This window comes from Branchiostoma floridae, chromosome 16 (assembly GCF_000003815.2).
Source record: "Branchiostoma floridae strain S238N-H82 chromosome 16, Bfl_VNyyK, whole genome shotgun sequence".
NCBI classification, from domain to species: Eukaryota; Metazoa; Chordata; class Leptocardii; order Amphioxiformes; family Branchiostomatidae; genus Branchiostoma; species Branchiostoma floridae.
Window position 1 is genome coordinate 5,643,133 of NC_049994.1, and position 22,093 is coordinate 5,665,225.

The 22,093-nt window shown below is 39.0% G+C and overlaps 2 protein-coding genes across 3 annotated transcripts in view; both read right to left on the minus strand.

Moving 5' to 3' along the window:
* LOC118403339 (microfibril-associated glycoprotein 4-like) overlaps positions 1-2,398 on the minus strand; it is a 6,503-nt gene extending 4,105 nt beyond the window's left edge. The window contains exons 1-2 of one of the 2 annotated variants that reach the window (XM_035802045.1): positions 2,114-2,398; positions 526-686 (exon numbers count right to left, since the gene is read on the minus strand). In XM_035802045.1, coding sequence (XP_035657938.1) covers positions 526-686; positions 2,114-2,333 — 381 coding nt within the window. In that variant the 5' untranslated portion in view covers positions 2,334-2,398. The remainder of the gene's footprint in view (positions 1-525; positions 687-2,113) is intronic. The other variant, XM_035802044.1, reaches the window with a different exon arrangement.
* Positions 2,399-5,905: 3,507 nt separating this feature from the next.
* The window catches only part of LOC118403324 (abl interactor 2-like), a 29,831-nt gene continuing 13,643 nt past the window's right edge, over positions 5,906-22,093 (minus strand). The window contains 9 exon segments of the mRNA XM_035802026.1: positions 5,906-6,973; positions 8,232-8,375; positions 11,684-11,772; positions 12,418-12,456; positions 13,081-13,128; positions 13,976-14,092; positions 14,900-15,477; positions 16,209-16,346; positions 16,348-16,377. Coding sequence (XP_035657919.1) covers positions 6,807-6,973; positions 8,232-8,375; positions 11,684-11,772; positions 12,418-12,456; positions 13,081-13,128; positions 13,976-14,092; positions 14,900-15,477; positions 16,209-16,346; positions 16,348-16,377 — 1,350 coding nt within the window. The 3' untranslated portion in view covers positions 5,906-6,806.

A 22,093-nucleotide genomic window follows, 5' to 3' on the forward strand; every position in this document is an offset into this window, starting at 1 on the left:
GCTGGGAGATAGCAATTCACACATCCTTGCAAGTATGGTTGGGTGCCACCACAAAGGATCCACCACTGCCCAGCAGTGAAATCTAAAAATATACAGATGCAACAATAGGGCTTACTTTTATGGGGGCAATAAACTAATTTTACCATTTGGCAAAGTTTACAAATATTTGTAAATATTTGTAAATGTGAAATAATCACACAGTGGTTTCACAATTATTCTAAATAAAGATATTATTGTACAGTTACTTTCAAAATGTTTCTAAAATATTCAAAGGAATTCAAATAGATGAGTATTTTCTTAGTCAATTTTTTGAAAAGAATTTAATCATTGTGGCTCAGATATTCTTTTATTCAAAATAATTCAGACTAATTATAAATGTCGCCTAAAAACCCTCATGGTGTCTTGGAATGGACTCTAACACTTCAGTTTATGTCTACAGACATCATTCTACATAACAAACCTGGTTTATTTGGCGAAGGTATGTGTTCGTGGAACTCTAGTTAATAGTGAAATGACCAGACTTACCGTCCAGCCGCCGCCGTCAGTGTCCATATCACAGAAGACCAGGAAGCCGCCCAGGTTGTCCCGTGGATAAACCATGTACACGCCGCTGGGCGTGGTCTCGTCGTTGTCGAGGATGTCCTGACAGTCTTGGGGCTTGTCGGCTTCTGTGTCGTTTGCTTCAGCTGAGGTAGATGGTACAGTTAACGTTTATATTCTTACTGTTATAATAATCATAAGGTTGTAGATCTTCTAGGTAACCTCTGAATGTTATTTAGACATATCATCAAACCACAAGGCAGTGACACGACAAGAGGGGCGAGTAGAACAGAAAGAAACCATATTAGTCCATGGGCCAGGACCCAAAATTGACGATATTTGTACCACCGAGAGGGACCAGAGCTATCATGCATTTTTTGAATCTGCAATAACCAAAGTTTATTTTAATCCATAAAAGAAAACTTTTATGTACAGCTTTCCGGTTATGATCACGTGACCAAGTGACGTCATCGAAACGGATCTCAGCGACTGACACTATGCTGAAAGGGACTCAACAGAAATATCAAACATCAATATTTTTCAATAAAAATTGATTCAAAGGTGAAAATTTCTTTGGGGATCACAGTACAATTGCTCTCTTGTCGATATTTTATATTTGTAGAAAGTTATGAGTCCTTAAAGTCTGATTTTGTCGATATTTTTTGCATATGAATTGAACAGACTTTATTCCAAAACTAGGCATTTAATAACGCTACCTAAGGGGCCTTGTTTGATGTATTTTTCTTATCAGTCGTACTATTTGTAGCATTTTGGTCTTTGAATGAGCAAAATCCGCCAATTCTATCCGGAGATATGAGTATTAAATGAATTACATTAAAAGACTCATAACTTCCTAAAAATGCAGAATGTTTACAAAATATTGCTTATTTTGTGTTTCCCAAGGCATGTTTTGTCTATAAACCAATTTTCACAGAAAATTGTTGATGTTTGTTAATTTGTCCCAGCCTTTTGTACTTAGCCCCCCAAAGCGATGTTTATTCTAATGACGTCATTTGGTCACGTGATTACAATAAGAAAGCTGTACATAAAATCTTGTTATTATAAATAAGAATAAACTTTGGTTATTGCAGATTCAAAAAATCCATCGTAGCTCTGGTCCCTCTCGGTGGTACAAAAATTCGTCCGGGCCCATGGACTATATATACAAATATCCTGACTCCCTGGAATCGAAGCCGGGCCGTCAGATCACAACACTAGCAACGTAACTGATCGAGCCAAAGGCCTGACAGGCGTTTGGCATGGTCAGTTAGCGCTACTTGAACCCCCACTGTTACACTACTCCCCCTTTTCTTTTCAAGATTCGTCCTCGAATCTCCGAGTCGATATCCCTGTGGGCAGGCACATCTCCAGCCTGCTAACCATCAGGGCCGGTGTGGGAACCAGTGAAACAACTAGAGGGGCGAGTAGAACAGAAAGAAACAATATATACAAATATCCTGACTCCCGGGAATCGAACCCGGGCCGTCAGATCACAACACTAGCAACGTAACTGATCAAGCCAAAAGCCTGACAGGCGTTTGGCATGGTTACCCCCACTGTTACAACTGCTTACCTTTAGGCCAATCAGCTATCTTCTGTGAGAGTTGGTCCATGGCGATTTTCATCTGCTCCAACTCTGCTTTGAGAGCGTTCTCGTTCCCACAATTCAGCACTGTATTCCCACAGTTGCACACACATTTCTCGTCTGACGGTGGTTTACAGACGGACTGGGCAGAGCTCAAGAACACAAACGTCACAAGGAACGTTAAGAGGCAGGGAAAAGACGACGCCATGACGTTAAAATGCTTCCTGACAGGCTAAAAGGAAACGCTGTCAACTGTGGGTATGACGACAAGGAAGTTTTCGCTCCCAAGTTGAAGCGTCATTCTACACTATTGTTTTTGGTCCGATCTATGGGTGTACATTTCACTCGCTCTTGTGTAGTACAGGAAGTTTTCGCTCCCAAGTTGAAGCGTCATTCTACACTATTGTTTTTGGTCCGATCTATGGGTGTACATTTCACTCGCTCTTGTGTAGTACACAATACTAGTCTCAAGTACGTGGTTGGAGTGGCCCGACCTGGGAGGCCACACTCTGGGTCCTGGTGGCTGACTACGTATACGATTATCTCAGTGCAATTTGTTATAATTTTAGTTACTGCACTGATTAGTGCCAGTCATCACACTTCAGGCGAAAGTGTCGAGTTTTAATGTGGAGTTCAACATGTACAAAATGCACAATGCTATAGAAGTCACCACCACTTTACCTTAGTACAAAATTTCTTACCGGCACCCCTATAACTTTGTAAAATGGTAGAGCCCAATTTCCGATTTCTTGTTGAAAAGTTTTGCATATCATTTAACATCAGCATAAATCATAGCTTCACCTCCACCATAACCCCTCCCAAATCCTTGAACATTTCCATCCTTACTCTGTGACATCATAAGACTAGTTTTACTGTCAGGAAAACATAGAAGATTAATCGGTGTTCATTCATTGCTATACACATCTTGCATTTCATACATATTCTTCTGAATTCACAAGGCTGAAACTGTTCAAAATCTTAATAGATAAGTTTTGAAAAAAAGAAGTTAAATCAAGAAAAAAGTTCTTGTACCTTGGAGTGAGATGTTATGATAATTGACAAGTGTCAGGCATCTAAATGTGTTAAGCTGCCCAACGTTCTATACGTACTGGGGTGTGTGGCACAAATATAACATTCTAAAGCATTAAGCTTTGACTGATTTCCAATACAGTTTGTGGCGATCTCTGCTTTCCCTCTTTGAAATCTAATTAGATTTCCTCACAAATTTTGTTCATTCTTGACCTTTTTAAAGATTTTTTAGTCTTCCGTACGGTGCAGGAACTTTCGCTATGGGATTTTGTTATCATGGACTTTTCAAGCCGGCTGTGACAGAACGATCTACCAAAAAAATCTAAGTCAGACTTTTCGGTAACAATACTGCTGAATTTTGTGCGAAAAATGCACAACTTACCCCAAATGCACCCAATCTGCGATTGTACGACAATAGTAACATGAGTTACACTTTCCAGAAAGTGTGAAAAACCTTCACTGCATGCTATTTCTTACACTGATATTGACATACAAAAACACTACAAGAACAGTCTGCAAATTCATATCTTTATCCATACTTGCATGTTTACAAAGTGCCATGATCCAACCTCCAAACATACAATGAGCGTACCTAACATAAATTGGGTAATACCATGTTAAAATGGTCACATACGTAGGCCCAGGTAAGAACATACATGTAGTATCCTTCTCTGAGTGCACACTGTTCACAGAATAAGTGTAAGTTCCCATTCTTCAGAATGCAACATTGCTATTATTTTAGTATTAAATCTTCTCTCCTCATTTGTAAAGATTCTAAGCACCGCTATTGGTAGAAAATGGCAATTTCGCCAACCTCTCTGTAGAAATCTACTGAGAAAAGTCGTTTTTGTAAAGACTAACCATCTATGCAGAGCCTGTCAGCGTTGCACACATTGAGAGGAAATACACCAATTCTGTACAGTAATAACATGGTGTCAAGAGGTGGGATTACACATATTCAGAGAACATAAACTAACATGTACTCTTCTCCAGGCCTACTGCATAACCGATATACCATTACTCATAATAGTTGATTTACACCTCATACAATAACCCCTCTCTCTCACCAGCCTTACACAAAGGTACAATGTATATGTACAACTGTAAACCATAGTCAACACAACTTTCAAAGAAATTAGACAGTATGAACCAAACCATTGGAAGCTTTGTGCTTGTACAAAGTAAAAAGATATTACAGCCAGCTCTATAGTATAACACTTTTGTTTACAAAAGTCATCTCCTTAAACCTTTATATACCAGTTAATTGTTGCAAATAGTTACTACACCATGGACCTGGTAAGATTTTTAACAAACTTTCAGAATAGTTTCTTAAAAAATCAAACAAATTTTACCTTTGTCTACCATATATCAGTTCAACATATTTTCTCAAGTGTCCCTTCTTGTCTTACTCTTGTAACCTCTGCTTCAAAACATTTCCTTATACGGTATTTCATATTTGTGAAATGGTTAATACAAAACTTTCTGATAATTGTCTTATCGTCAGACAAACTTGGACAAGGGCAAAGGACTGTTCGATCAATTTTACCACAGAGATTCTCTTTAAGTCAAATGTAACGATTTCCAGCCAATGACAAATTATCAAACAACGTAGCAGTATGTGATTCCATCCGTCATTCCATTAAAACAATGACAAAAACAATTTCAGATATTTTTCTAGGCAATAATATGATGCTTGCATTACTAGTATCTTAGTTACACAGCTTACCATGATAGATTGTATCAATTTTTAACATATCAAAAGATGTAACAGTAAGGATAGGTTTTAGTTCACACTCCAGGTGTAAAATTGGCATTAAAACTGACCAGTACACTTTTCAAAGCACTTTTAAAACAGTACCAGTTAACCCTCCCCCTACTACCTTACCCCATAACCAGTACAAATATGGTGCCAAATGGGTTACAGGATTTGAGGGGTTAAGTTTTCCTTTAGGGAAGCAGATTTCAGCTCCAATGTAAAGTTTTACCTGCATGTGAAGTGTTTCATTTCACTGGGACTTTTACACAACTATCAGTTCAAGTTTTGAAATCTCTTACAACAATTTTTTCTATCATTAATGGCTTGTATGTTGACAGATCTAAGAGTCTGAGAACAAAGTGGCCCAAATGTGTAAGTTGGAATCATAACATGGTGTCAGAGGTGGGATTACACATATACAGAGACATAAACACTTGTAGATATACCTATCTATACACACAAGTATCTAGTGTATACTACCTATAGAGAATATGCCTGGTCTGGGTCTCAGTTCAATTTCCCAAATACAAATGGAAAGATGGCATTTTCTTCTACCATTATGACTGCTATCTCTCAAATTTCTGTATACATTCGTAATGAACAATTATGCTGCATGGCCTTGCATTATATACTTACAACTAAAGAAAATGATTTTAAAAAACATCCTCCATTTGAAGGTTTTAAAATCAATTTTCTATTGTCTATATAATTGCTTTTAGTTGGTTGTTTTGCCTTCTGTCCAATAAAATTGTCACACTAATGACAAGACTTGTCAGGGTTCTTCTTTATTAAGAATATGCCAACTTTCAGTCATTGTTAAGACTGTGCTTTATGTACAAATACAGTTTTCTTATACCCCCGTCACATGTAGCGAAAATCGATCGGACGACGGGTCTGCGAGCTCTAAATTACGAAGAGGCATGACCCTGATGGGAAGGGGGGAACTCTGCCATTTCTTCGTCGACAGCAGGGTCATGCCTCTTCGTAATTTAGAGCTCGCAGACTCGTCCTTCGATGGATTTTTGCTACATGTGAGGGGGGTATTAGCACAGAAGTGTTGAGGGCCACTTCACAAATTTTCAGCTGAAGCTAGACTAGGACCTATGACTGCTTTTCAGTAGAAAAGAGCTGGAAGAGGTGCTTTTCTTTCAGAATTCCGAGAAATTCCATAGCACGTGGAAAGAGACACAAGCACGCACAAAAAGTGTCCGAATTTGACATCATCGTCACAATGACTCCAAAGCAGGAGAAGTTGACACTAGTGTCACCGTATGCACCATGACATATCAATAGCTATGGCAGTATAGATATACAATGTCATATATATATACAATATCTGTCCACATCAACAATCACTTATTTTGCTCAGTGCATTTTGGAGGAAGAAATTCCTTAGAAATGTCCACAAACTTCTAAAAAAATCTATTGAACTAAGAAAACATGTTCTTTGAAGTTCCAAAATAGTTTGTGTATCTTACAACACAAAAAGCAATACTTTGTTTCTCTGTTGCAAGAATGAATCTTTTGGCATGGAAAATATGAATGTATCATATAACTACTCATATATTTGATGTCTGCTGACAGGGCTTAATAACACTTTATCTTTATTTGTTTGATTACAAACAAGATGAAATTCTGGCCGAATCAATAATCTGTACAAGTCAATGGACTTTCTCAAATTCACTCCTCACATAATATGCACATCCTCTTAATTAAGTTAAACATAATTGATCTGTAAATATCTCTACGAAAGCAGGCAGAAAACCTTGGGAATTCCTGAGAATCTGTTCACTTATCATTCCATGGACATTTTTCCACAATATTCCTCAAAGATTAGACTTCTCATTCTGTCCGCGGGAATTCTGCCCACTTGTTCTAGAAGGTCTAGCGAACGCTTTACGTTCCTAAAGGTTCCACGTAGTTTCCTGGGAAGAGTCCGTGGGCGCCGTTCATGACGCCCTCGTACCAGCCGTCCTCGTTCTTCTTGATCACGTAGATGATCTGGCCTTCGTTGAACGACAGCTCGTCCTCTCGTTCCCTTTCGTAATCGTACACCGCAACCACTGCGGGGAAAAATGATAAACAGTGAGAACAGTACATGAGTTTTCACAATTTATTTATAGTGCGGAATATCTTTGTGTATAATAAGGTCTTACGGCAGCCAATAACATGCAAGCCTAAAATGTTTGCTACTCAGTCACGTTTGAGATTGTGGTCTCGCCACAAAAGCGCCACCTACATCGGCTACATATAGTGGCGAGAAGCAGAACTCTGAAGCTCTGAAGAAGATGTCTGACAGACATCGAAACATCAGCTAAGGTGAGATTAACTGTGTGAAAAAGAAAACTCCTATATCCTAAAATGTCTGGAAAACAGACTTGTATAGAACACCCTAAAAAGTACTGCAACAATGTTGGAAACAGGCAATTAACAGCTATAACGCAACCACCACCGATGCATGTTCTACAGAATACAACAGCACAACTTCATACACGTACCCCTCCATACATATACCATACATTTCCGTTCAATTTTTCCCCAGACTGAAATCTATAAGAAATACCAAATCAAATATAAAGAGTTACAAGGGAAAATGCTCAAACAAAACAGGATCTGATAGAAGCGAACCTTAACATAAACATAAAGCAGTACAGTCAAACCTGTCTATAGCAGCCACTCAAGGGACTGGAGAAATGCGGCCAATATATACAGGTGGCCACTATAGAGAAAATCAATTAACTACGAGCAAAAGTTACACATGATTTCAGTACCCACGGATATTTCTCGCCAAGTAACATTGCCTTGATTGTCTCAAAATTCAGCTGACCCTGACAAAGTCAAATCTACTGATTCGGAAAATGACTGATATTTCTGTGCGTCATGTTGGTAAATTCGCCCACAAGAACTTGCGCTCTAACGTTCAAGGCAAGCGTACCTTCCCCTACCACCAAAATGACCCTGTCAGAAACTCGATATCCTCTAAAACCATGACTTCGAACCCGGCACAAGGTGACACATGGCCGCTGTATTGTCACAATAGGTAGTGTTTCTGTATCTACGAGACCAGTACTTGTGTGGCTGTGGTCAGATTGGACAGATGGCCATTATAGACTATTTCTTAAATGCTTAGATCAATCGGAAAAATCCAAGGGACCAACAAATAGTGCCAGGCAATGGCCAGGTGGTTGCTATGCAAAGGTGGCTGCTAATACAGGTTTAACTGTACATGGAAAGCAAAGGGGGCTAATGAATTTTATTTTAGCCACAGCATGCTGGCAAATAAGGTAATTAGCTATGTTTCTTAGATTTGGATGTACTGACCTTTCTCTAAGAACTGTGCAGGCATCCAGTTGTCGTCGTTATCGCGTCCTAGCGGAGGGGGCGGGGGCGGCGTGTGGGAGTGTCCGTAATCAAACATGTCGTTCTCCATGTCGGGTGGTGGCGGTGGAGGAGGGGTGGGGGAAACTGTCCGACACAAGTGGAAACGGTTAATGCAAACGTTTCTATGTAAATAGCTGAACTCCAAATACCAAAAAAGCAAACTGAAAGCAGACAAGCAAAGAAAATTATCTTCTGCCTTAAAATACAAGCATATCTAAAAATGTCAATTTTTTTCGTTGATAATACAAAGATTTTCAATTCTGCTTTGCATAATATCTACATATCCCTACAGCCAAGGATTTGACAAAGTTTATCGACTAAAGATCAAAAGACTGCTGTGTAAAAGGATATGCTGCAGACAAATAACTGTTACTAAGGCAATAGTCAATACATGCAGTTCATGCTGCATGCACTAGAGGGCACACATGCACAACTATGTCCAGAGATCAATATATCTTGACTCAACATTATGTATAGAAAGAGATGGATTAATATATTTCCATCCATAACACACACAACCACTTTTGATCTGCCATCTTGATATTAAACGAGTTCTCAAAATGTGATTTTAATAAATTGCCAAACAGTGAAACTGAGTTATCCTGATCATGTGACCTCTGGCAATGATGTAATCAAGATGGCTGACCAATCAGCAAACAGAACTGTTCTGAACATTTTGTGAGCAGCTTTTGGCTACATTTGTTAATTTGTACAAGAGAGATGTATGGTATAAAAATTTCAGAAGAGAACAGTTAGTCTAGTGTGCTAGGCAGGGTTTTGAAAGGGTGGTTGTCAACTTCCTCGGACATACAACTATGTTAAAAGTGAGAAAAGTCGAGTTAGTAGAAAAGTTTATGTCATACAACTACTGACATTTCTTATGTCAATATGAATTATGATACAGCAGAACATAGTATAACAGTGTGGAACAAGGCTTGAAAATTGCTACATTAAATGTAGGTGCAAAGGGTGTGGTTAGATTTCTGCTTTAGCAGAGAACTAGAATAGTGATAATATACTTGTAGCTGTTTATAGCAAGTGTCAAAAGACAAGTGTTATTCACTTTTTAAGATATACATGTCACGGTTGGACAAGTCCATTAGCCCGATTGTCCAAGGCAATTGAAAGTTCCGATCGGGCAAGCGTATGTCCTAACTTACTTGCCCGTATGGACTTTTCCATGAGCGAGATTTTGTTACTGGTCACTTTTCACAATCAAGGTATCAAGCATTGGTCAACACAGAAAGATAAAGCCAATAATAAAAGAATTCCCTTGCTGGAAAAAAAATAAATAGAAAACGTCATTTGGATTCGTTTAGAAAAGTTGGTTCCGGCAAGTCATTTTTTGTACTTGCCCGATAGGACAAGTGAATTTTAGAAAATTTGTCCAACCCTGCATGTACATGTATATCAGAAACAAAAGTTATACCAGTACTTGGCATAGTAGCAAGTTTGTAAAAGTACAAGCAGATGTACCAGAGATGACAAAAGATCAACAAGATTGGTTGATTCCAAACACAGACAACAGATTTTAGTTTATAGACAACTGGTCATTTTTGGTTAAAACCATGCAAACAGTTAAAGAAAACTTCAGTGTAGATGAAGGGTCTCGGATAAATAGTAGTCATGCCACATCCAGACATTAGGGGCAGGTCCTCAATGGTTAGCTTTGTTACCAAGTACATCAATAGTAGCGAGACAAATTCACAGGCACGTAAGTATGTAAACAAGTATCCACCAATCAGGTGAGCTGTGATGCAAGCAACAGGTGCTAATTGGCTGGTTTAAACACAAGCCAACTATGTGAAAAAGTGCTGATTGGTTAGTCTGAACAAGAACAGCCAATAAAGAATAAAATGTGCTGATTGGTTAGTTCAGAAACAAGACCACCAATAGGAAGTAAGCCATGAGGTAACCACCACCTTCAGGCTGTGCATCATGATTGTAGCTGGAACGTTCTACGTTGTGTGGAGGGGTGCGAGGGGCAGAAAAAAGGGGCTGTTTTTGCAACCAAGAAATCCGTGCTGCAAGGGGGGCAGAACCTAGGGCATAACGGGGAAACAAGGATGGCACATGGAGGAGTTGGACTAGAAAATAAACCTTTTAACAACAACAAAAACATCAAATCAAAAAACGGCAACCCATGCAAATAAGCCATGTCAAGGGCACAAAATATCATACTTAAGTGTAAACGACTGAAGACTTGTTCCTCCAAACTCTTAATGTTTAAGCTTTGAACGAAAATATGACAGGCTATTTCAATCTTAGATCTTGTATTGAGCTTTCAAAGACATACAATAGCCTTTTCTTTTCTGGTTGTGTGCTAGACAATAAACCTTTAGAATATGTTTTAGATTGAAATCAGACATTAAATACTTTGTGCACCTTGAAATGAAAAAAAAAACACAGAGAAACATCTGGACAAAATACAAAGTGCAGATTAGCTGATAATTATTAATCAACAACACCAAAAATCAAGGCAAAGAAAACATGGGAGTGAAAAGAAAAGAAAGAACAAGCCCTCTCACCATCCGACCGGCTGGCTCTCTGTGCGGCGAATCCCGTGAGGGGGATGTTGGGGGCGGCGCTGGGAGGGGGTGGGGGGAGAGGGGCTGACATGGAGGAGGGAGGGGCTGATGTTGGAGGGGGTGGGGGGTTTGGAATGGATGATGATACAGGTGGAGGGGGTGGTGGGGGAGGGGGGATGTTTGAGGAGGGTGGTGGAGGAGGAGGAGGAGGGGGTGGGGCATTTGAAGACGGAGCAGGGGGAGGGGGAGGGGGGTTGGGTGCAGAAGTTGGTGGGGGAGGGGGTGCAGGAATGTTTGAAGGAGGTGGGGGTGGTGGAGGGGGAGGGGGTGGTGGTGCCATGCCCCCTGGGGTGGGGGAGGGGGGTGGAGGGGCTGATGCTGTGGGGGGAAGAGAGATGACAGATGTGGAAATAAGTGCAAAACAAAAACATGGTGACAACAGTAATCAAATCATACAACTCAGGTGAGAATGTGCAACTTTAACCTCCGACCTTTAACCCATGGAACCAAGTCCTCATTACTCAAATATTGTATATGTATGAAGAAATAGTCCAATATATATGACATAGGCAGTTCATGTACATATACACTTGTAAAGCAAACTATTGAAGATCAGGTATAAACTACTATTCATGGTACGTTACATGTACATCATATACGAGAGACACTGTAGACACAAGAAATTAAAGACCCTTTTTACAGTACCCAATCTTCAATATCACAGATAACAAAAAACTATTATTAATATAAAAGAAAGCACATTTTATTACAACTAGTCCTTATGAATACCTTGATCATTGCAATCTATGGTAACTAATACCAACAGAAATGGTACTAAGACCTGCCGATTCTCCCCAGACTTACTTGAAGCTTGTGAGACTTGTTGCATGTGAGGAGGCCTCATGCCGACACCACCGTTAGCCATGGGGAGCTGAGAGGTGGCGTTTATCCTTCTGTAGGAACAAAATGGGAGGTAAAGAAGTCATCCTCTATTGAGCTCAAGTATGATGCTTTATTTTCTATTGTCCAAAACTGTACATCCTGAAATATTTGCAATTGTTTTACTTTAGCCTTGACATACTGTAAATGCATTCAAGTGTGCAGGGAATTAATTTTTGCGGTAGGGGGGAAAGTGGGGTGTTCGTGGTGGTTTTGAGTTTGGGGTAGCGCCATCTACTGTCATAGAAAAATATTCATGGTGGTTTTGAGTTCGCGGTGAATTGGCAACACAAAAACTGAGAACATAAAACCACAGTGAACATTTACAGTATTTACTATGAATGCATGACACAGTGAATATGTACCCTTTGTATGACTACTGTATCACAAAAACATTTCAACTGTGAACTTTAAACACTGTGAAACCCTCCTCTGAATGCTGCAAAAGTAAGTGAATTTACAGTACTACATAGTTGCTCTTCATGTTTTTCAACTCAATGATGCACTTTTCAGATGTAACTTACAGTGTATACGAAAATGCACTATTCCAATATTGATGTTTCAGTAGTGAAAAAGAGTGCTTCCATAGAGATTGACACCTTGCTAGTAGGAAAATTCAAAAGAATGGAATTGATGTGAAATTGAAGGAAAACCCTCACCTATAGCCAGGCTCCTCCCCACCAGGGCCTTGGCTGGTCCTGTTGGCATGACAACAAGACATTTCTCAGAAAAGTACAAAAGGTAAAAGAGATAGCAAGTGTTGATAGTCCACAGAATACTAGAAGTATAGAGTGCAAAGATAGCATTACCGGTATTCATTTTTTGCTTGGATGTGTAAATAATCTGCCTATTCTTGCTTCCAGAGCAAAGAAAGAGTTAGTAAATCCCAAGTTAGACAGTATAAAGAATGGAAAGAAAACATGCAACCACAAGAATTGTTAAACTGTTGCATTTGTTTGTTTTTACCGTTTTGTGTTGTTTTGTAATAAAGCTACACAGATCTACATGCAGGACAAAGAAGACAAGCAGATGTTTGAATGATAAAAACATTTTGAAGGTAATAGTTTAAAAAGGTATTACAAGACAATTGCTGCTACCTTAGAGAGGCAAGCATGCAAAAATAACCAAGGAGAGACCGGGGAGCTCCACAACTCCTTTGGCAAGACACAAACCAAATGGTAACCATCACCACATAAAACAACCTTAATTGAACATGGACTATTCCACTACTGATGTATTTCTATGACATTTTGGAATGAACCATTCTGGAATGGGGGGTAGAGGAGTTGTAGGTCCCCTGGCCCCTCCCTGGTGGAACCTACCGATAGCCGTACCTATACCCAGAGTCTTCCTGTGACCCTGCATTCATTCTGTAAACAACAAAATAAACAAGTCATTATCAATTCGTGAATTACCAATGTTGATACAATGTAAATTAAATACCTTTTTTTTCACTTGTCTGAGAAACATCACTTTTTTAGAAGTGACCTAAGATATCTATTTTGTTATAATCAGAAGTTGATAATGTGTGAAACTTTTGAGGCTTTGACTGTGATGTGAAATACCCTTTTTCTTTCTTTTTCTTCTTTACGTTGCAGTTTTAGTATGATTGGTATTATTTCTAATTGTATGCGCCAAATATCATCAGATACTAGTAATATACAGGCTACTTTTGAACTTTTTGATTTTTCTTAAAATTGAGACATATACAGCAGTTTGGGATTGTTTTCTCACCGCAAAAGCGCCACCTACATCGGCTACATATAGCGGTGAGAAGCAGAACTCCAGTTAGAAGCTCTGACGAAGGTGTCTGGGAGACATCGAAACGTAAGCTATGTAAGTACCCACTGGTTGTGTACAAAGAATTTCTCCCTTATCCTATATTCTACCAACCTGATGAAACTATTTTCGGAAGTACAGCAGCCTATACTGCACTTGTTTAAACTATACCAGTATTTGTAATTCTTATCATGAGGAGTGGAAGGTTACTGTAAATGCATTTAAGTTTGCGGAAATTTACTGTCGCAGTAGCGGGTTCGCAGTGGTTTTTAAGTTCGCTGTAGCACCATAGACTGTAGTCAAAAACGATAATGGAAAAACATTTGCGGTGGTTTTGAGTTTGCAGTGAAGCGGCCACCGCAAAAACCATGAACATTTTTGCATTTACAGTAGCTTTTCAGTAAACAAATCTAGCTGATAGTATAAGTCAAATCTGACCTGTAACCTGGATCCTCTGCTGGGACGTTCGACCGGCGCATGTTGGGGAGTGTCCGGTAACCTGGAGCGGTCATCTCAGGTGGTCTGTGGTCAACCTGGCCTCGCCGACCACTGGATCTGTGGAGACACAGTCAAGTACAAAACTATCAACTTCATTGAAATGCGCCAAAAATAGTTACTCAAGCAACTGGATATGGTTTTGAAACGGTCAGACGTTTCGGATAGAATCCACTATCCTTCGTCAGTGACACTGAAGAGATCTGGAAGAAACAGGTCTTTTATACTCTAACTATGAATGAAGACAATTTCAGATGTCCAATAGGAAAGGTTGTAAGACATTTCATTGAAATGATTATAGAAATATTACTTTTCTAAAGGTCTACCCTTGAGACAAAATGGTGCAGGGTTTTTGACCCATTGCTAGAGTCTCGTGTCTGTAACTAGTGTAAGGTTATAAGTTTAATACAGGGGTGAATCCTTTTAAAACACAATTTGTTAGGTCCCATTTCTTAATGTGTTGAACCTGTATCAACTTGCAATGTATGCTACCAATTCTTTCTTTGTTGCCCTGCAAAAACTTTTACATTTATCTTCTGTCCTTCATATTTAGATGTTGGAATTAAAGTTCGTCTGTGATGATAATTGACATGATAAACTTAGACTTTACAGGCTACTTTTTTAACACATGCACATTGAGTTAAGCATTTAACATCAAGCTTTCAATCACACGTGACATATGTAGGCTTCTGGTTATTTCAACTTTATAACTAATAATACTTTTTACAAAGGACTGATCGAAATGTGACTGTTAAATGCTTTACTAATTGTGTGTGGATATAGCATATGATATCTTTATATCTATGGAAATACTTAAGTGTTGATATGATTTACCATACTTGATGTGACTAATGGTATTACACTCACCTGTGCACTGTGGCGTAGTTCATCTGCTGTTGCCCAGCACCAACCATAGGGGGCGGCGCTGGGGGAGGGGGCGGGGCTCCACCTCCATGATTGACAGCTGCCATGTCCCCCTGCTGACCCATGGACTGTACCATTCCCTGCTGAGACCCTGGCGGGGGTGGAGGGGCCACTGGCGGAGGGGCGCTAATCGACCTCGCGTGTGACGATCTCTGGTACTGCGACGAGACCGACCCTGGCCGGTTGTTTACGGGCGACGGCGTGTACTCGTTGGGAACTATCGGGGTTCTAACTACCTGGGGCGTTCTGTAGTCGGACGACTTGTTGGTGGGTTGCATTGCGGGAGGGGTGGTGGGGGTGGCTACTCTAAGAGAGGCTCTGTGTGGCGTCTTGGACTGAGTGATTTTCACGCCGTGTCCGACATCGTCCAGAAGGGAATAGTCAATCAGTTTTCTCTCGTATTTGACGGGCCGGTCGAGCCGCGCCGGCGCCATGATCTTGTGTGTTCTTGTCGCTGTTTTGTTGGTCGTCAGCACGCCGATTTCTCTCCTCGCCACCTTTTCTTTGTGAATGTCTACAGTCTGGGAAAATAGAATAATCACAATCACTGTTAGTATGTAAATGTTGTATACCGTCAAACATGTACAAGTCACCACCTCTACATAAGGACCACCTGGCCACGGTGACCACTTATTGGTGGCCCCTTACATAATTTTCACATTAACACAATCCTTCTACAGTAACCACCTGTCCACATAGACACAACTTTCTTGGTCTCATGAGTAGTCTTCTTGGGTGGGTTTGATTATAGAATATACTGCACTTGAAATATGGTTATGAATATGGCTCTTGGCATGGAAAAAGTTGGCCTAGGAAAAAAATGTTGTGTTTCCTATTTCAGTCCTGAAATAATAAGGGTCGGTAGGTAGGGATTATCTTCTTTTTAAAAAAAACTTAGGCTAAAACTCTAGTGATACAATACAATGTAAAAACACGAGAACACTTATATCTTTAATGTCAAACTTCAATTTTGTGCATTCTGGTTACAAATCTGTGGATACATTTATCTTTCATTAAATAGGATGAGCAGTCTTTACTTCAATAGGAAGCAGGCTGAATAAAAATTCTAACTGGAAACTATGGGACTCCCCTGTCCACCAAAAAAAGTGTAGGGTAAGCAGGTTTTTCTAGGGTAGGTAGGGAAACAGGAAACACAACAGTTTTTCTAGGCCTTACCCATACTACAATCTGACACTGATATTACGTATCAACTGTTCTATAATAATTGATAGAAGGTAGAAAGTTTGGTTACCATAGAGATGTGGTTGATGCCTGACTCCATCTTCTGTAGCTGGTTGGCCTGGATGTCCATCATCTGGAGCATGTTGGTTGCTAGGGAGTTGATCTGGTATGCCACGCTGGCTAACGACTGTGTGGTGTAGCTCTTCGTTCTCTTCCAGTGCCGTTCTCTTGTCCTGGCTCTGTACAACAGAAACAACATGGAAATCAAATCAGACATGCTTCTTTTTGTGTATCATTGTGAAAAAGATAGGGCCATTTTTAAGGACAACTTGAACCACATTCAAACATAGACAACTTTCTGCATTAATAGTCCTATCACCCTACATCTACTTGGTTTTTGATTATGTCACTGCTAATCTTTTTTCTGATTGGCTGACGAAGGAAGAAGCCAGGTGGCTAGGCCTGGTGTACCGCCCAGCCTTTTCAGTTTTCTGGAAACCTATAATAAGTGATAGGTAGCTGATGTATAACAACCTAGAGCCTAACCTCTGCTTGGAGCGCTTCATATAACACAAGCAAACACTAGGCAAACAAGAACCATAGACTGTACCACATCTCCTTCAAGATAGGGGTGTCCATCTATAATTCTCCTAAACCTGAAAATACTGCTACAGTTCCTCAAAATTGTCATGCATCATAAGAACCTCAACAACTAAGTTACAAGCCAAAATTCAAACAAATGCATCCAAAGGATCTTGTGAACACACAAAGACAAAGGCAAAAACAATTCTCTGTTCGATACCCCAATACTGCTTTCACGAAATAGTAAGACAAACGACTAACATAAAACCTGACAAAAAGTTTCGGATCTGATTGATGACTGGATAACTGCTTTATCAGACCTCCTGATAGACATGTGATGTTCTGGACTCCCATAACTACTCGCCCCTCTAATGGATTCCCAATTATACCAGTAGCGGTCACTTACTGAGTTACTCACCCACTTTATTTCATGTGCTGAGTGCATCTGTTATGCATAATTGACAAGCTCATTACCTAATTAGAACAGGTTGGTGTGGGGCTCAATGATTCACGGTTGAGAGCACTTCACAACAAGATTATGGCAGTAATTTCTTCCTACTCGACATAAGGTTATGTTAATTTGATTATATGGATGACATCCTCTGGGAATCCAAAAACTGATGTGAGCGTGTGAATAAAAAAATTTGACCCCCCCCCAAAAATTGCCTTGCCTCCATTATGAAATCTAACTACTTTAAATGCATTTAGGTTGGTGGAGATTTAATTTCGCGTTAGGGGGAAATTAAAGGACTTTTCGCGATGGTTTTAAGTTCACGGTAGCACCATGCACTGTAGTGCCTTACTGCCATGGAAAAATGTTCGCAGTGGCTTTAAATTCGCAGTGAAGCAGCCGCGAAAACCGTGAACATTTAACCACCGCAAAAGTTTCTGCATTGACAATAAATAAGTGGTCAGGAAGATTGAACAAATGACTGAACACAAAGAATGTCTAGAATACCGAACAATAGTTTCTTCATTTTTGTTCTTCCATACCTTCTTCGTCCTTGGATTGTTCTATGGTATCAGTATTCGTTCTCCAATATTCATTTTTGCAATCCATGGCATTGCTTATTTTGAAGCTGCTTTGTATGATTTAGAGTATCGTAACTGTGAAAACTTTATTTTTATTTTTTGAAACTGCCGAAAATTCACGCGCACACAGATGACATCCATATAATAAAATTAATATGGCAAAATACCTTCACTTCTTGTAAGCTTTATATGACAAATGGGATGCTTACTAGTAACCCCGGGGCCCCAGTCATTGTCAAAGGGTTAGTCGTGACACTTCCTATGTCTAGATAAATTACTCCTGGCTATGGAGACACCATAAAATTGGTTTTGATTTAGAGACATTGCAATCTACCTCTAACTTGTGTAAGCACTCAGATTTCACTCGCCTTTCAAAATGCAGTAAATACTCATTTCTAAAAGAGTTGACAAACAATTATGTAGATGATTTAGATGATTCACAATCTACTAAACAATGTTTGAAGCCGCATGCAATATATTTCTTTTTTATTGTACGTGTGCACCGATACTTCTATCTGACTTTGACAATATGTAGCAATTTGTAACTGTATGTACGAACATATATTATACAGCTCTGCGATTTGTCTTTATTCTTCCTGATTTCCTAACGGTGCAACTCTAACGGTGAAATATGTGTGTTAGTTTGAGACAATTGCATCTTTTGGCTATATATATATATATATGCTGGTGGTTAGGCCTAGGAAAAAATGTTGTGTTTCCTGTTTCAGTCCTGAAAAAATTAGGGTCGGTAGGTAGAGATTATCCTTTTTTTCTCATAATTTTTTACGGATGGCCCAAACTCTAGTGGGACATATTACAATACAGTTGAACAACATAAACTGAAATGCATGAGGACACTAATTGTCTTTCCACTGTCAAACTTTAATTTTGTGCATAATAGATACATCTACTAGTATCCTTCATTAGATAGGACAAGCAGTGTTATTACATCAATACGAAGCAGGCTGAATAAAAATTCTAACTGGAAGCCATGCAGCCCCACTACCCACCCAAAATAGACTAGGGTCAGCAGGTTTTTCTAGGGTAGGGAAACAGGAAACACAACAGTTTTCCCCTAGGCCTTATGTATATATCTGCTAGTGGTTAGAGGCTCATACAGCAAAAGCCATAGAGACAAAGCCAAACCCTTGGCCTTTATCGATCCGTATTGATTACATGTAGGTTCATCTTGGGTTCCCTACTAGTACCCACCAGTGGATTAGTTTGGTACAGTTCTACTGGGATGGGATATGGGGGGAATACATAATGAAGGTGTGTACTTGGATATAGCACATTAAACAGGTTATTTCATTTCATTTATTTATTTAACCAGGCATTACACTCAGGGCTAATTCCCTGCTTTTCAGGAAACCCTGGGTACACCAAAACTTTACAAACATACAATCCAACAAACAGCATAATTACAAAAATAGAACAACAAAATAATGCATGATTACATATTGAATTCCTATCAATGGGTAACATTCGCAATTAAAATATTTAGTTATTGAAACTACCTGTACTGTAAATGACTTTACGTTTGCAGGATTTAATTTCGGGTTAAAATTAAGTGTTCCTGATGATTTAAAGTTTGTGGTTTACAAAATGGGGTAGGCAGACAGGACAGAACTATCGTTTTTGCAGTGGTTTCAAGTTCTCGGTAAAGAGGTCACCGCAAACATCAAACTGCTGTGAAAATTTCAACATTTACAGTATACTGTTCCACTAAAAACTGAATAGAAGAGTCTAGGTTTTTCAAGGTCAAGGTAAGGTACACTTTTGCTGTTTCTAGCATTGAAATTTATATCATACTTTCTAATACAACACTATAGCCTTCACAACTACAAGACACTCTGCAAAAGAATTCCTCTAATGGTACAGTACATGTATGCTTGAAAACTGGTCAACCAACATGTACCTAATACTTATTCTAACTGTATTAATATTCAGACATAGAGTAAATATTGATGTTTAATAATTCACCTAATGATATTTATCAGGATTCTTTGCGAGATCACCAAAAAATAACATTAAAATCACCAAGACTGGATAGGCAGTACACATGTAAGCCGTAACGATAAGGGGGTAAAGTCTATTGTCTATTGCTATATCCCTTAAAAAATACTGTGCTGTAACATTTTTCTTTTCATCCCAAATATAATCCATTGCAGCCCCCCCTAAGAGCAAAATGTACTAGCCCTGACAATTATCTTCATTCCCTTTCTGAGTTCCCCCTAAAAGTAAAGTGTGCTAACCCTCACCAATATCTCCATTCCCTTTCAGCCCCCCCTAAGAGTAAAGTGTACTAGCCCCGACTTGTATCTTCATTCCCTTTCAGGTCCCCCTAAGAGTAAAGTGTACTTGCCCTGACCGACCAGTATCTCCATTCCTTTTTAAAATCAGATACAGTAATTTCCATCAATGGCCCAGATGAAGTGATAACCCTCCTAATGACTTTTGACCCAGATATTGACAGGTCAAAGGCAGTGGTAATCAATCTCTAGTGACCCCTGACCTAGGGTCATGTTTCACTGACAGTTCATCTACAGCAGAATTACAGATAAGGTTGGCTAGCAGAATGAACATGAACCTGGCTTTCAAACGTAAATACATTTGATATGACCTTTACCTGATATATTTGTGTATGCAAGGAATACAAAATTGAAAGAAACGTACTACACGAATATGTCTTCAATCTTCATTGAAATGTACTTTATTCTAATAGAATTAAAACATACTCAATTATGCAAAAATCTACTATCGCTAAGCAGTGACACCAAAATGCTTTTTAAGAAAATCCTTCCATTCAATGACTGTGCAACATTACAATTTCCCTTAAGATGAAAAAGGAAATAAATATATTTTTTCATGTTTATTTGTAAAATACATATTACTGTATTATGCCCAAGACAAACATTGCCTAGCATGCACACCTACATGTACTAGGAATGACTAGAAAAATCAATCAAAATCATTCGAGCAAAAACTGTGTCAATCGTTAAAACATAGAGCAGCTCCACATCTCAGCACACAAGGTTTCCAGTGTTACTGCATATCTTCACATGTTTACACTGACTTTGAACATTCTGTGGCTTTTAATAATTTTCATAGTTACCTTTCCGATGCTAATTCACAACAACAACAGCAAATCTGAGGTTCAATATACAAATGTTTTCAAAGAAGAAGTCCAACCACGCAATAGTAACGAAGGTTTAGAACCCTATGCTATATACTGTATGTACATTCAATCACTTAAACTTTTATTATAATGTTAAAATATAGATTATTTACCTGTAATTAGCCCACATTGATCACTTCGTACATTTGATTTTGTTCACTTGCAATGAACCCCATGGGCATGAATTTGCAATAGAACCTTTGTCTTAATATTTACTACTAATAGTACTATACAGAAGTATTTCAACAAAAACCTTGAAAAAAAGGCAAAAATTTCCATCTACTAACAGTATCAATTTCCCATGAAAATAGATAGAAAATTTACAGTATTTATTTCCTTGTCCTGATACTCCATATTTGGGATGCTGGAAATGCTGCTGACTGGAGATCAAGATAAACTATGTAGCCCTAGGGCAGGCGATATCATCGCTTTGCGCAGCCATTAACAATGATGTCATCATTACACGTGCACCTGCGGCCATGAAAACCCCTCCTATGACTCATCAAATTAGTAGGGAAGTAAGCCAGGCCATGTTGTGTCCTCCAAGGAGTTTCAATTTTTCATTCCAGAAGATATATTTAGGATTACAGTTATTACTCCTATGTTCGGAACTTCCATTATTTACATTTGATGTCATATCGTTTTTGTTAAGTTGAGGGCTCCATTGGAAATTAGTTTCTCAAAAACTGAAGGGACAACCACACAAGATTAATAAATAAAACAGGAAGGAACTGATGGCATTATGGTTGCTAAAATTCAATCTTACATGTTGATATTGTAAGACAATACTTCTAGCATCTATCTAAGACTTTTGACATCCTATATTTTCCTTTTGCTTTTCTCAAATAGCCTTAATTTAGCAATCTGTCCTGAAAGTCTAACTGCAAAATTAAATGCATCATATCTTAAAAAAGATTAAGACCTAACGCAGTCTGTAGAAGCTAAAAATGACATTGCACAGTCTAGTCATTTACACAGAAATGGTACAGTGCCACACAATCTGAATCACCCCATAAAGAACAGATCACTCTTGTCTATTCTCCCACAATGAAGAAGCTGACTTGTGAACCTTAGACAGTACATTTGAACAAGAAAATAAATGAGTCCTTCAGGGAAGATTGCATTCTGCCATACCGTACGTGTGTCTGAAATGACTCGAGTGG